This window comes from Manis pentadactyla, chromosome 5 (genome assembly GCF_030020395.1).
Source record: "Manis pentadactyla isolate mManPen7 chromosome 5, mManPen7.hap1, whole genome shotgun sequence".
Classification (NCBI taxonomy): Eukaryota; Metazoa; Chordata; class Mammalia; order Pholidota; family Manidae; genus Manis; species Manis pentadactyla.
Window position 1 is genome coordinate 162712454 of NC_080023.1, and position 14263 is coordinate 162726716.

Here is a 14263-nt window from a genome sequence, read left to right on the forward strand (position 1 = left end):
AAATACAGATGGCCAACAGACACATGAAAAGATGCTCCACATCGCTAATTATCAGAGAAATGCAAATTAAAACTACAATGAGGCATCACCTCACACCAGTAAGGATGGCCGCCATCCAAAAGACAAACAACAACAAATGTTGGCGAGGCTGTGGAGAAAGGGGAACCCTCCTACACTGCTGGTGGGAATGTAAGTTAGTTCAACCATTGTGGAAAGCAGTATGGAGGTACATCAAAATGCTCAAAACAGACTTACCATTCGACCCAGGAACTGCACTCCTAGGAATTTACCCTAAGAATGCAGCAATCAAGTATGAGAAAGATCAGTGCACCCCTATGTTTATCGCAGCACTATTTACAATAGCCAAGAATTGGAAGCAACCTAAATGTCCATCGATAGATGAATGGATAAAGAAGATGTGGTACATATACACAATGGAATACTACTCAGCCATAAGAAAAGGGAAAATCCAATCATTTGCAGCAACATGGATGGAGCTGGAGGGTATTATGCTCAGTGAAACAAGCCAAGCGGAGAAAGAGAAATACCAAATGATTTCACTTATCTGTGGAATATAAGAACAAAGGAAAAACTGAAGGAACAAAACAGCACCAGAATCACAGAACTCAAGAATGGACTAACAGGTACCAAAGGGAAAGGGACTGGGGAGGATGGGTGGGTAGGGAGGGATAAGGGGGGGCAGAAAAAGAGGGGTATTAAGATTAGCATCCATAGTGGGGTGGGAGAAAGGGGAGGGCTGTACAACACAGAGAAAGCAAGTAGTGATTCTACAACATTTTGCTATGCTGATGGACAGTGACTGTAAAGGGGTTTATAGGGGAGACCTGGTATAGGGGAGAGCCTAGTAAACATAATATTCGTCATGTAAGTGTAGATTAGTGATACCAAAAACAAAACAAAACAAAACAAAACAAAAAAGGGCAGTTCCTGTGTGGTAACCTCCAATGAGTTCTACACAAGGGTATAAAGGGCATTTAAAAGTGTAGGCAAAGGGTCTGTTTGCGTTTATACAGAAGATCAAAGCCTAATTTGGCTACCCCGAAAATGAACTAAGATACGATATGAAAGAGAACTTCCAACATCAGCACTCTCTGGAAGACTCATGCCAGAAGATGATCATCAAAAAACCCCAACAAAGATCCACGCACTGCTACAGCAGTAGATGCACTCATCCCACCAGCTCCTGGACTTGCCATGGGAATGATGAAGGAGATATCTAAGCTGGCCTGTGCATACAGTAAAACAACAAATTTGACTGGATCTATACTGTTGGAACTCAACCAAGAATTAGAAGAAGTGCAAATTGTAGCACTCCAAAATCTTACAACTACAGACTATTTACTGTTAAAAGAACATAAGGGATGTGAACATTCCCCAGGAATGGGTTGTTTTAATTTGTCTGATTTCTCTCAGACTGTTCAAGTTCAGTTGGACAATATCCACCATATCATAGATAAGTTTTCACAAATGCCTAAGGTGCCTAACTGGTTTTCTTGGTTTCACTGGAGATGGCTGGTAATTACAGATATGCTTTGGTTATGTAACTATACTCCTATTATGTTAATGTGTGTGCGCAATTTAAGTAGTAGCTTAAAACCTATACATGCTGAAGTTACTCTACAAGAAGATATGTCAAAGAAATAATCAATCTTCCCATGTTTTCTTCCGCCTGCTACTTCTATAGCTTTTCTTCTTCCTTCCTAATTACAACCCTTAAATAGAATTCGTGCCTCATATCAAATTTACCGAGTATCATAATTCTTCCAAGTGGTAAAGATACCTCAAGACAAATGCTGGGCATAGAAGCTACAGGGCATAAATATGCAAAGAAATAAAAAGCTAACCATTTCAAACAATAAGGCTTCTCTCTCACTTACCAACTTTACATTTCCCTGTATGGCCCCGGAAGATGACTGGTTAGCCAGAGACGGGTAAGATTCCTCAAGGGAGGAACAACCTAAGACAGGCACAGTCGCAGGGGGGTCATCAGGTGAGAAATTGGGGATCAACAGAGGTGAGGCTTAGAACCTCACCCCCCCGTTCTGAGAGAAATCTTCTGCATACGTGGATGTTTTATTGCCCTTGTCTAGCTTGGATTAACACATAGTCTACAGGCACACGCCTGATCATCTACATTTGCTCTCTTACAACAGTAAACTATGTTTTCTACCTTTATCTTGTATCTACCTACCACTTCAGCATTTTATTAAAAATAATAATAATAAAGAGAGAAATGTGGTATCCACATATAAATCAAGTATAAAAACCAAATGAGTATTCATATTTGAACTGACTGTTTATAGTTCATAATGCATGAGCAAAACCAAAAGTTTCTGTGATGACTGCCCTTGTACTGTTCACCATGTAACTTATTCATTATGTAAGAATTTGTTCTCCATGTAAGAATTTGTTTGTTATGCCTCAGAAGATTGGAGACTGACGAAAATTAGGCTTGGGGTAGATTAATGATTGTGCATTGAGCATTGACTCCCCTATACAGAATTTTATTGTCGTTAACAACCATTTGATCAATAAATATGAGAGATCCTCACAAAAAAAAAAAAAAAAAAAAGGACAGACTTCCAATGGTAAAGTAAATAAGTAACCAGGATGTAATGTATAGCATAAGGAATATAGTCAAGATATTGTAACAGCTTGGTAGGGTGATAGCTGGAACCTAGAATTATGTATATAAATGTTTTATCACTGTGTTGTACACTTGAAACTAATATAATGTAATACTGTGCGTCAACTACCCTTCAATAAAAAATAATTTAAAAAAAAAAGTCACATGCAAGTTGAGAACAAGATCTGAAATCTCTCTCTATATATACATATCAGCTAAAGGTAAATAACCTGTTGTTGTGTGAAAAGAATTATTGAGAATCTACAAAATAAATAAACTTTCCAAAAGAAAAGTTGGCAAGTGACTTCAGCAGGTAAATCACAAAAGATAAAGTAGGAATGGTAATAATATATGAATGTAATTTTTTTAATGATACTAGGGAGGTTATGGTTGGTGAATATTTTCTTCTTGATAGTTTTCTCAATTTTCCAAATTTTCTGCAATAAAAATGAGCTATTTTATAATTACAATAAAAATTAAATGTTTTTGTTTCATTACATTTTCATGTCTCTCTGCATATTATACTATCACAATGTACCACTCACTGTACATTTAACTCCACTATAGGACCTATCACACAATATTGCAGTGGTTTGTTCATAAATCATTTCATTTCCTAAAATCACTTGGGAGTAGGAACAGTGTCTTTGTTCATCCATTTACTCATTTATTCTCTGAACCAAATACTGGGACACCTGCTGGGGGCTATAAAAGTGAACAAGACAATTAAGGTCCTAGTTTCCATGCATTTCACATTCTAGTGAATAGAAGTGGAAATGAAACAAACAAATAAAATTAAACTCATTTGTGATTAGTATTATGAAGGAAGTAAAAAGAATGTGATTAAGAATAACTAAGGGTTAGGGGATCTACTTAAAGTGGTCAGGAGAGAACTCTAAAGTGATAATTAAGTTGAGACCAGAAAGATGAAAGTGGCCAGTCAAGCAAGAGGTGACAGAAAGAGCAAAAGCCACGAGGCAGGGAAGAGCTTGGGTGATCTGGAAACACGAGAATGGGCCTGGTGTGGCTGGGATACAGCTGGAAAGCTAAAGAGACACAAGGCAGGGCTGGAGTGTTAGTTGGGGGTCAGATGACATGGAGTCTCACAAGACATAGCAGGGAGCTTCAGTTTCCTTCTAAGTCACTGAAAGATTTAAAGGGAGGAAGTGACATTATCTAATTTACATTTTAGAAAGATCACTCGGGCTGTTGTGTGGAAATTGGGAGGTGCACAGCTGAGCAAGAATGAGGCAAAGAGACCTATCAATTGGCTATTGCAGTCGTCCAATCAGAAGATGAAGATGTCTTTGATGATGGTGTTGGCTACGGAGAATAAAGATGCTGATGGTTTGAGAGATATTTTGAAAGTAGAGATGAAAATTAATTGCTGTTGCGCTATGAGGGGGAAAGGGAAGGAAAGGGAACCTTGGGGAAAACTCTTCAGGCTGTGTCTTGAGCTTCTAGTCTGATTCTGACGTCATTTACTGACCCAGGGAAGATGACACTATGAATGTGCGTGGACGGACAAGCAGGCAGGGCTGCATCAAGCCTTCCTTTTAGCCACCTTAAGTTTGAGATGCCAATTAAACATGGATATGCCATGTAGGAAACTCGCATTGTGCTTCTGGAGCTCATGAGTGATTTAGGACCAGAGTAACAGTTGTAGTGCCTTTGGCATCTAAATGCCATTTAAAGATATAGAACTAAATAAGGTCATGTTGGAAGACAGAAGATGTAGTTCAGAGAAGAGTGCTAGGGCCCAAGGCCAAGGGCTAAAAGCCCAGTAGAGGACTTGGGAGGATGGCAGAGATTGGAAAATGTTTGTAGGAAGAGAGGAATGAATCAGAGAAATAGCATAAAATACACAGGGGTGAGAAATTGATGAAACAACATTCTAGAGGGAGTAGGAGTCAGCTGGGGTCAGGATACCAGTGGGGAGATGGGTACTAACTAGAAGGGGAACTTCATCACCTGAGACTGAATGATAGTAAAAATAATAAAAACTGGGAGGGTGGTGGAGTGGGAAGGCAGAAGTGGGCCACGCCAATACCCAGTGATGCTCCACGGTCAGAGGATGGAGGCAGGGGCCATGGTAGGGCGGTGGGGGACAGGGCCTGGAGCGAAAGACATAGGCTGGGGATCCCAACTTCTCTGCAGGACGTCCTTCAACCCCAAGGCTGCCATGTGGACCTACTGTCAACTGCACACGCCCCAGCTCTAGAAGGTCTTAGAGGCATTCTGGTGTTGGGGAGATAGTGTTCCTATGGAAAGGCACAAACCTCTTTCTGTGCATGAGTTGTTGGGCAAAGCCAGGAAATAATTTCCCAAGAGAGGCTCAGACCCGCTACCCCCTAGCCCTCAACCCCTCCCAAAAAGCAGGCTGTATATCTGTTTGGAGGGAGGATGTGGATGTTTCAGGAAATGGTTTAAGAGAGCTGGCATTTTATACTAACCTTTTATAGTCCTTGAGCAGAGAATCTATGTAGCAAAAATTTCAAGAGGCTGCAAACATTTTCTCAAAAGATAAGAGACAGAAAATTGTTGGCTCTCCAGACCCCCTTTTAGGAAGAGGACCACATATATTTTCATGGGGAAGGATGGCGTAGGGTAAAATCAAGAGAGACACTCTTGCCTGCACCAGCCCAAAGAGGCCTGAATAGAACAAAGAAGGGGGGTTGCTGCTTAGAGCTGAGGGGTGGGCAAAGAAGAAGAGAAGGGTGGACTTCGGAGGGTGGGGCAGTGCCCCCTTCCCTGTGATGCACCCTCCTGAACTGTGGGTGAAGTAACTAAACCTACAGCCTGCCAGATGCCAGAGGAATTCCTGAAAAAGGGACTGTGATTCGAGTCCATCTGAATCCAAGTCAAGTGAGTCCTAAATTTCACGGTCTCCATGGAAATGACAAGTGCCAAATAACAGGTCGTGTCACCTAGACAGGTGTTGGAGATCAGAGTGAGCAAGTGGCTGTGAAATTAATACAAATTCCTTTTATCTTTTTAAGTCTTAGGACAGCAGTTTAGAATCATTAAAAACATGAAATAGAATTAATATCACCTGGAAGGGAGCAGTAATTTAAAGCATGGCTTAAGCTATTTTAATAAGCCCCTGCTCTCCTGTGAGCTGGCAGATGTGGGGGTAGATGGCAGAGGGGTGCCCTCATCCCAGGCCCCACTGAAGTCCAGGTGCGAGAATGCCCACTAATAAGAAAGATGAAATTTTCCTGTTTATCGCAGGGCTAAAAGCCAATTTTAGGACTGTGAAATATGACTTTAATAAATGAATATATAAGCCATCAGGATCTGAGGCCCAGCACCGCTTCAAACTGAAATCGTATTTAGTCCACAGAATCATACATGCCGACCCAGAGCTTGGGGTCTGGTGAATTTTAAAATCCATTTTGCAAATGTCTTTAAACCTTCTGGCATGTGCCCTCTTCTCATCATCCAGTAGGTGTGGGTGGGTGCCCCGGAGTGTGCAGGGAGACAGAGAGCATGCAGGTGTGTGCGCACCTGTATGTACTAAGCCGTGTGTGGCCATGGGACTAGCCAGTGGTGGCTGTGCGTATGTGTGACATGTCATTTCTAAACTGCTGCTCTCAGTGCATTAGTGGCCTTTTCACCAGAAATCTCAGAGCAGAGGATGTAATGCCACATAATGACATTGTAGTGGCCAACACGTTGGAAATCAGAAAATTCTCCCATAGGAGGCTGCTTATCACAGGGACAGCACAGGCTTCGGAGGACAGCTCAACCAAGTGGTCATTTCTTGAAAAAAGCTTCCTTCCTCCTTCCTCTTTTTCCACTTTTTCTTCTCTTCCTCCTCCCTTCTTTCCAATAATTGCTGCAGCCCACTGCGAGCTTGACATGATGCTACACATAAGCTATCTCCTTTAATCCTTCATTAATCCTTTTACCCTCCTCATTTTGCAAATGAGAGAACTGTGATTCAGAATGACTCTGGGACACAGCCAACATTACACAGCTAGTGAGTAGATGATTCTCAGGACAGATAAGCTTTTTTTTTTGCTAAAAGCAGGAAACCGAGTTTGGAGCCAGAAGACCTAGGCAGGATAATAGGGACTTCAATATACCACTAATATCCCCTATAGGGCATAGGACATGTTACTCCCCAACACAGACCGTCACATTACAGATAAATGAGAGGCAATATGCTTACCAAAGAGCTGGGCCATGGGATGCCCATGAAATGTCCTTTTTCCCTCTGAACCCCATCAGAAAGCATGGTCAATAACAGAATTGTCCCTCTCCTGGGTCACTTTTCCTGCTTATTATACTTGCACCTGTGGCCCTATCCTGTACCCATCTGCATCAAGGCCCTACACAGGGGGTTTCTAACTGGAGACCTGAGGCCTTTCTGGAGGTATCCATGGGCTTGTAGAGACACTTCCACTGATACTCAGTGATGCAAGGGGAGAGTCTAGGACCAGGGCATTTGGGTTCTGGTCTCAGCTTTGCTAATGATTTGCTGTGTACCCCTGGCTCCACTGTCCGTCTCTGGAGCTCAGTTTTGTCACCTACATCAGGTTCAGCAAGCTATGGCTTGGAGGTCACATCTGGCCCACCACTTGTCTTCACACATAAAGTTTTATTAGAACACAGCTATATTCACTCATTTACATATTGTCTACAACAGCCTGCCCAGTACGTCTGAAAGGACTGTGCCATGGATGTTGAACTGAAGGATGTCTGAGAAGCTCTTAATCTCTGACCTTGCTCCCCTCAAGACCACCTTCTGCTTCAGACTCTAGAGAAATTTCTCCAAAATGCAAATCTCACTGTGTCACTTTTTTACTTCAAACCTTTCAACAGTGGGCTTGGGGATTCACTGCAAACAGGCACACGGAATCTTACTGGGGGATGAAAATGTTCTAGAACTGGTTTATGGTGGTGATTGTACAACTCAGTAGATTTACTAAAAGTCATGGGATTGCATGGTTAAATAGGTGGATTCTACAATACGTACACTGTACCTAAATAAAGTTGCTTAAAAAAACAACAGTGCTCAAAAGTTCCAAGCAAAAATGACCTGGAGCTGTGCTCCTCCAAGCCTGCTTGCGGCCAATGCCAGTCTGTGCCCTGTGTGTTCTCAGTCCACAATGAGATCAGTAGGGAAAGACAGAGAGGTGTTTAGAAACTGTTACAGCAATTTGGCATTGCTGTGACATTTTTATTGCAGATATAGAAGTACTGGTCCACAATGAGTTGAGGAGATAAACTGTTCTTTCAGCATAGGTAGTTTGAGTAGCACTCCTCCAGGCAGCAGAGCACGTTTCTTCTCTGCAACCTGGCCCTCAGAGCTGGCCACGGCCTACTGGCCTCTGCAAGCTTAGCGCCCTGTGTATCTCCTTTGTAACCTACCTTGGACACCTTAGAGTTTCTAAACTCTCTCATTCCTCCAGCCCAAGGCATATGGTATCCCTGACAACCCAAAGGCCTTTTTCAATCATTTTTAATTCATCCTTCAAGACTCAGCCTGGCTGTCATCTCCTCTTACAAGTCATCTTAATTGCCTTCTCCCCAACACCCTCTTCCCCGAAGGTGATCTTTGACTAGTTATCTCATCTCTCTGGACCTCAGTGTTTTTCATCTGTAAAGTAGCGGTGATCACAGAACCTCCCCCATCAGGTTGTGGCAACCAGCAATTATTTTATAAAAGGCTTCAGTGTCTATGCTCCTCCTGTGTCCTGGGGAGCCCACATGCATCCTGCTATACTGTAATTATTTATTTATATATCAGTTTCCTCCTGCAGATCATAATCTCCAGGAAGGCAGGGGCTGTGCGGGACCACCTCTACATCCACAGGGCCTGGTAAGGGAAGCTCGGTGAACACAAGCTGAACAAGTGAGTGAGTAAATGAAGTCCTTTCTCAACAATTCTAGGCAGGGCAAGAAATGCATAGATTATTACTTTTCAAAAAATCAAACCATAGTAAAATGCCATACCTGGTAGAAATGTGGCCAGAATGTGGAGATGGCAAGCTCTGCCTTCACCCAGCCCTCAGTGACGACCCCAGACACGTTCCAGACAGGGTTCCCCTGGGGCCCGCCGTTCACCTTCACATAGACATTCAAGGCTCCTGGGCTGGACCTGTCGCGGCTGGAGAAGTAGTAATGGAAATCGATGCAGTGGGTGTCATTCTCCTTCAGGGTAGGCAGGAGAAGATGGGCCTTCTGGCCAGAGGCTCTCCCAGAGCTGTTCACCATCATGAAGGATCCTGGAGACCCACACAGGGAGCAGGAAGTAGAGACAAGGAGAGAGAAAGAAAATCCTTCTTATAAGGATAATAAGTCACACCCATAGACATGTGGCCAGAAATCAAGTCCCTTATAAGAGCATCTGTTGATCCTGAAGAAGCTATCTCCTCTCTCAACCTGAGTATCCTCTTCTGTAACTGGGAATTAAAAACCCTACTCAATAAGGCTGTTTTAAGACTTAAGAGATGGTCATATGTATGAATATGTCTACAAAGTAGACAGCCTATAAACATTTACAGAAAAAATATTATATCCAGTGGCTCCTAAAGGAAGCACGGAATAAAAACCCAGGAATTTGGTGAACTGCAACCTCAAAAGGGTGAACTGTGAAACATAACCTCATGCAAGCTTGAGTTGTCTCAATGGAAGCAGAACCTCTACACTAAAGGAGGTGACATCTCAACATATTCCACCTGGAGCCTTGCATTCAGCACAGGGAATAACTGCAGACCCCCCTAAACACTGCATTCAGTACACGGAATAATTCTATACATGAGAGGAGGACATATAAAAAGAAGAATATTTTCAATAAGCAGGGAAGAAATGTGAGAACCAACTAGAAGATGTTCAGCCTGGAATAAAGGGTAATACTTGATAAGCACTTAAGCAGTACCAGTGGGATGCTAGGTGTCTTTTTTATATATTATTCAATTTAATCTTCAGAATAACCATGGGAGGTAGAGGATTTTCATTTTATTTGAAAATTGAGTGGCTTGCCCTGGGCCACCCAGACAAGGAGGGATGGATGGGATTTTGATTCTCTCCAATGTCAAAGTTTATGCTATTACTCTTTGCAGAAAACATGACAATTTTTTTCAAGCATTAAACAGGCTGTCCATAGAAAGGAAGTGAGGCCCTTTGGAGTGGCTTTGACAGATTAAATGGCTGTTTCTAGTTCTTCAACCCTCCTAGGGTCCATATCCTTGGCCTACCAGAAAAGGCAGAGTATGTGTCACCATCCCTGACTTTGGGCTGCACTTGCCTCGGTAAACAGGATATCAACAAAGTGGGTCAAGCAGAGGCCTGAAATGTGCATGCCTAGCTGAGCTTGCCCTCCTGCACCACCATCATGTTTTGTGAGAAGAATGTGCCCCAGGGCCCTGATACCCCCTGCACCATGGGACCAAGAATAGACACATGCAAAGAAGAACTGAGCTCAACCAATAGTGAAGAACCAAGCCATGCCCACCACAGAGCTAGCAGTATGGCCACATGGTCAATAAGCCCAACTCAGATCACCCACACTAGAGTCAAAGCTCAGACCCAGGAGCAGGAAAATCATGCTCACTGTTGTTTGACACTGGGTTTCCTCTGGGTTGTTGGGCAGCATTATTGTGGCAACAGCTAATTGATAAGGTGCCTGGGAGGACAAACTTATGAAAGAAAGTACTAAGAGGCACAGTTCAATTCAAAGGACCTTCTAACAAGTAGAGCTGGTGCAAAGTATCTGCCTGGAGACCAAGGGAGCTGCCCACCATGGCAGAGGGCTAAACAGAACCTAGACACATGCAGACGTCCAAGGAAATTTCACAATCAAAGTGAAAGATGAACTCTGTGACTTAGAGTTCTATGATTCTATTAAATAAACTGCATCATAAAACACAGTAGATAAATGCAAGGTGATTCTGGGATGAATATTCCCACTTAGAAAATCACTGCTGCTTTGAAATCTTATTTTAGCCACTAAAATCTTCAACTCAGAATGAAATCTTAGGACTCCTTAACCTCAACCAAAATGAGCCACCTCACTAGCTCTAAGTAAGCTCATTCTTGTGCCCTAATACCTAAGAAAGGCTAACGGCTGCCAGCTAGAAGCGCTGGGTAATCGGTATCTAGTTGTGGTTCACTCATAGCCCATCGTTTCTGGGTTCCAGATGATTTAAAAGTAGGCACAGAAGAGAGAAAGAGAGTTTAAAACCCCCATTTTATTCACAAAGCTAGATTAGAGAAAGCAACCTAGACTCGAGGCCAGATTAGGCTTCCTGGATGCCCTTCTCTGAAAGAACAGCGTGCAAAGCAGCTGGATGATCGTGGCCTCCCAGCCTCTCACTCCACCCAGACTCCCAGTGCCAGAGCTGTCCCTTGAGGGATGCTCTCTCAGGGCCACTGAGGGGACTCATCCCCAAAACGAGCAGAATGAAGCAAGGTGACAAAGACCAAGAGCACGAACCAAGGGCTAACGGACTTCTGCCATCCTGCCAATCAGGAAGTAACCCACCTCCCGGGGCAGGAGCCTCTGAAGGTGAAGCCAAGGTGGCCTCTTCCCCTGCAGGAAGTTTCCTCATTTACGGCCTGGTGGTAACATAGGGCACGTGGAGTGACATCCCTTGTCAGATATGTTATCTCCAAACACCACAACCTCCCAGTGAGGCAGCAAGGAAGGAACCACTGCAGGAGGAGCCTGAGATACAAGGCAAAGATGGAGCTACATCTGCCTGCTCACCTACTGCCCACAGAGTTCCAGATTTCCCAGGGACAGAGGCTAGGTGACTGTCCCTGCCACAGAGGGGTAGCACACTATGGGAAGAGAAAGCAGCCTGAGAAGCAAAAGATGTCCGACTCTCTCCACTCAGAATCTCATGCTGCCCGACAGACACTGCCCTCCTATCCTGCCCGTCCACACCAGCCTGCTTGCAGTCCACCACAGAGTCAGGAAGGGCTCCCTCCCACCAGCTCAGGTTCCCCCTGCTTTTCACCTGAGCTCCAGTGGTGAGGCAGGCTCACTGAGGAGGTGGAGCCACATGGCATCCGTCCACTCCAATGAGTCTAGGAGCTCTCTGCACATTGCTGCCCCCTTGACTGTAGACAGAGGACACTGCCACCCCCTGAAGGCACAGCTGGTGGAAGTGCTTGGCCCTCCACTGACTCTCCCTGTAACAGAAATTGCCAGTTGGGTAACAGTCCTGTCCTCCTCATTCTGGCCACATAGCTGGACTAGATTCTTCAGCCCTTTTTTTAGAGCTTGGGACAATGCAGCTGGGCCCTTCCCAATGGGGCTTGAGTATGAAATGTGCCACTTCCAGGCTTGGTCCCCATAAAAGCCACCCCTCAACTCACCCTGACCCCTGCTGTTTCAGGCACTTTTATCTTGTCTCTCAAAGAATGGTCCTTAGACCAACAGCGTCAGCTTCACCCAGGAACCTGTAAGAAGCACAGAATCTCAGGCCCCAGCCCCGACCAAGTAAATTCAAATCTCCCTTTTGACAATATCCCCAGGTGATTTGTACACACATTAGGGTATGAAGATCACTGCTCCGCTGCCTTCCCATCCAAACGCCAAAAGCACAGGATTCCAAGATAAATGCAGCACAGTGAAAGGAGCCCCATTCCCTGGACGGCCATGGCCATGAAGAAGGCCCCCACCTATGAGAAACACTCATCTGGGCTTTAAGTAAGGCAGAAACTATTATTGGGTTATTAGTCATTGGGAGTTTGAAGCTCACTTCCATAGCTAGCATCATTATCATTGTTTCAGCACCCCCGTCAAGCCCCCACTTCCTGCACATCCCTGTATTTAAGGGGACAAGATGAAAAGTGGTAGCTAGTAAGCAAAGCTCCAGGACATTCCAAATAGGGACATCATAAAGAGTGGTGTCCCAGTGCAAAAAGAAGCAGAAAGAAAGAAGAGAACGAAATGAATGGACTCTGAGAATGAATTCTTGAGAAAGAAATGTCTTGGACACTCATTAAGATAATCTGTGTCTTAGATGGGCCAGAGCTGGGTTGGGTTAGGGTCACCCACCATGCTTCCCACTACCCTGGACCCTAATCTTGATTCATGTGGCTTTGAAAAGCATGCCCTGGCCTTTACACTAAACAGAAAGGTATGTGTTTTGGTGCAAGGTTCAGCAAGACAGACAAAATAATTGAGGAGAAATAAGAAAAAGATGGTGGTGATCCTGCCCCCACCCCACCTATCTGCAAAGGAGGGAAGGGGGCAGGCCAGACAGGTAAAGTCCTGCTCGCAGATGTCTTGGTGGAATGGGGGAACAAGCAGTGCTGCTCTGGGGTCCAAGTGACCGAAAGCGGCAGGGAAAAGTCAGCATGTGGCACCACCAGTGAGGGGCAGGGGTACCGTGTCACCGGGAAGGGCACCCACAGCAGCTGTGGTTGGCATCTCCTACTGCAGGCAGTAGCTTCCACAAGGAGGCCAGAAAGGGGCAGCAGAGCAACTGATCATTCTCACACTCGTGAAACACCAGGGACTCTCCTGCCTAACTGGGGAGAACCTTGTAAGGACAGAGAAGAGGCTCCATAGTCAAGCAGGTGGCAGCTGGGGACACGAGAGTTAGATCCCAGATTAGTGTCCGAGGGCTGCTGCAACTAATTACCACAAAGCCAGGGGCTTAATGTAACACAAGTTTATTCTCTTATGGTTCTGGAGGTCAGAAGTCTAAAATCAAGGTGAGGTGCTGATAGGACATCTTTCACTCTAGAAGCTTCAGAAAATAATGTTTCCTCATCTTGTCCAGCTTCTGGAGGCTGCCTGCATCCTTGGCTTCAAAGGGTGTACACCACCTCTGCTTCCATCATCATGCCACCTTTTTATGACCTTGACCCTCCTGCCTCCCGCTCGTAAGGACCCTATACATTGGGTCCACCCAGACAATCCAGAAGGTCTCCCAGTGTGCAAGATCCTTAATTTAATCACATCCGCAAATCCCTTTTGCCATGGAAGGTAACATGTGCACAGCTTCCAGGGATTAGGACCTGGACATATTTAGGGGCCATTATTCTGTCATCGTGAATATTTGCTACTATGACCACATACGCTCTCCCTAGCTACTGAGCCAGAGGTACAGGATGAAAGACCATCCTGAAGCCAGCAGGGATACACTGTCTAAAGGGCTGGTCCCTGGGGAGTCTTACGTGAGTGTAGAAGATTCCTTGAAGTATCAGATACCATCCTAACCAAAGTCTTAGAAGGAGAGTATGGTATAAAAAGCAAAATGTGTGTGGTCAGAGCATTTGGCTCCCAATTAGAACAGAAAAAGGACAAAGATTCGGGGCTAGATCTGGGGGTGGGCCACCTTTCAGCAGTAGGAACTCCTCAGTGCTGCCGGCCATTACCACCACCATGGTCCCACGCTGCTCCTTGGATGTCACCCCCAAGTGTGGCTGCTCTCAGGCCACCCTCTAGGGTTAATCAGGCTGATGACCTGGAGACAGTCTGTGGTTTGGTTACTCACTATCTGAACTCCCTTCTTACATTTGAGGAACTTCCCAGTCTATGGGGCAGAGCCCACCTTCCTCTATGGAAACAGAAAAGATGAGATGGCTTCTTTCCCCAGCCTGCTCCATAGCGAAGGTTCAGATACACAATCGGCTCCAAGCAGGTGCACC

The 14263-nt window shown here is 44.8% G+C and overlaps 1 protein-coding gene across 16 annotated transcripts in view; it reads right to left on the minus strand.

Moving 5' to 3' along the window:
- PTPRT (protein tyrosine phosphatase receptor type T) overlaps window positions 1–14263 on the minus strand; it is a 1028419-nt gene that overhangs the window by 681908 nt on the left and 332248 nt on the right. For all 16 annotated transcript variants that reach the window (XM_036902260.2, XM_036902256.2, XM_036902251.2 and 13 more), the window contains exon 3: window positions 8609–8880. In XM_036902260.2, coding sequence (XP_036758155.2) covers window positions 8609–8880 — 272 coding nt within the window. The remainder of the gene's footprint in view (window positions 1–8608; window positions 8881–14263) is intronic.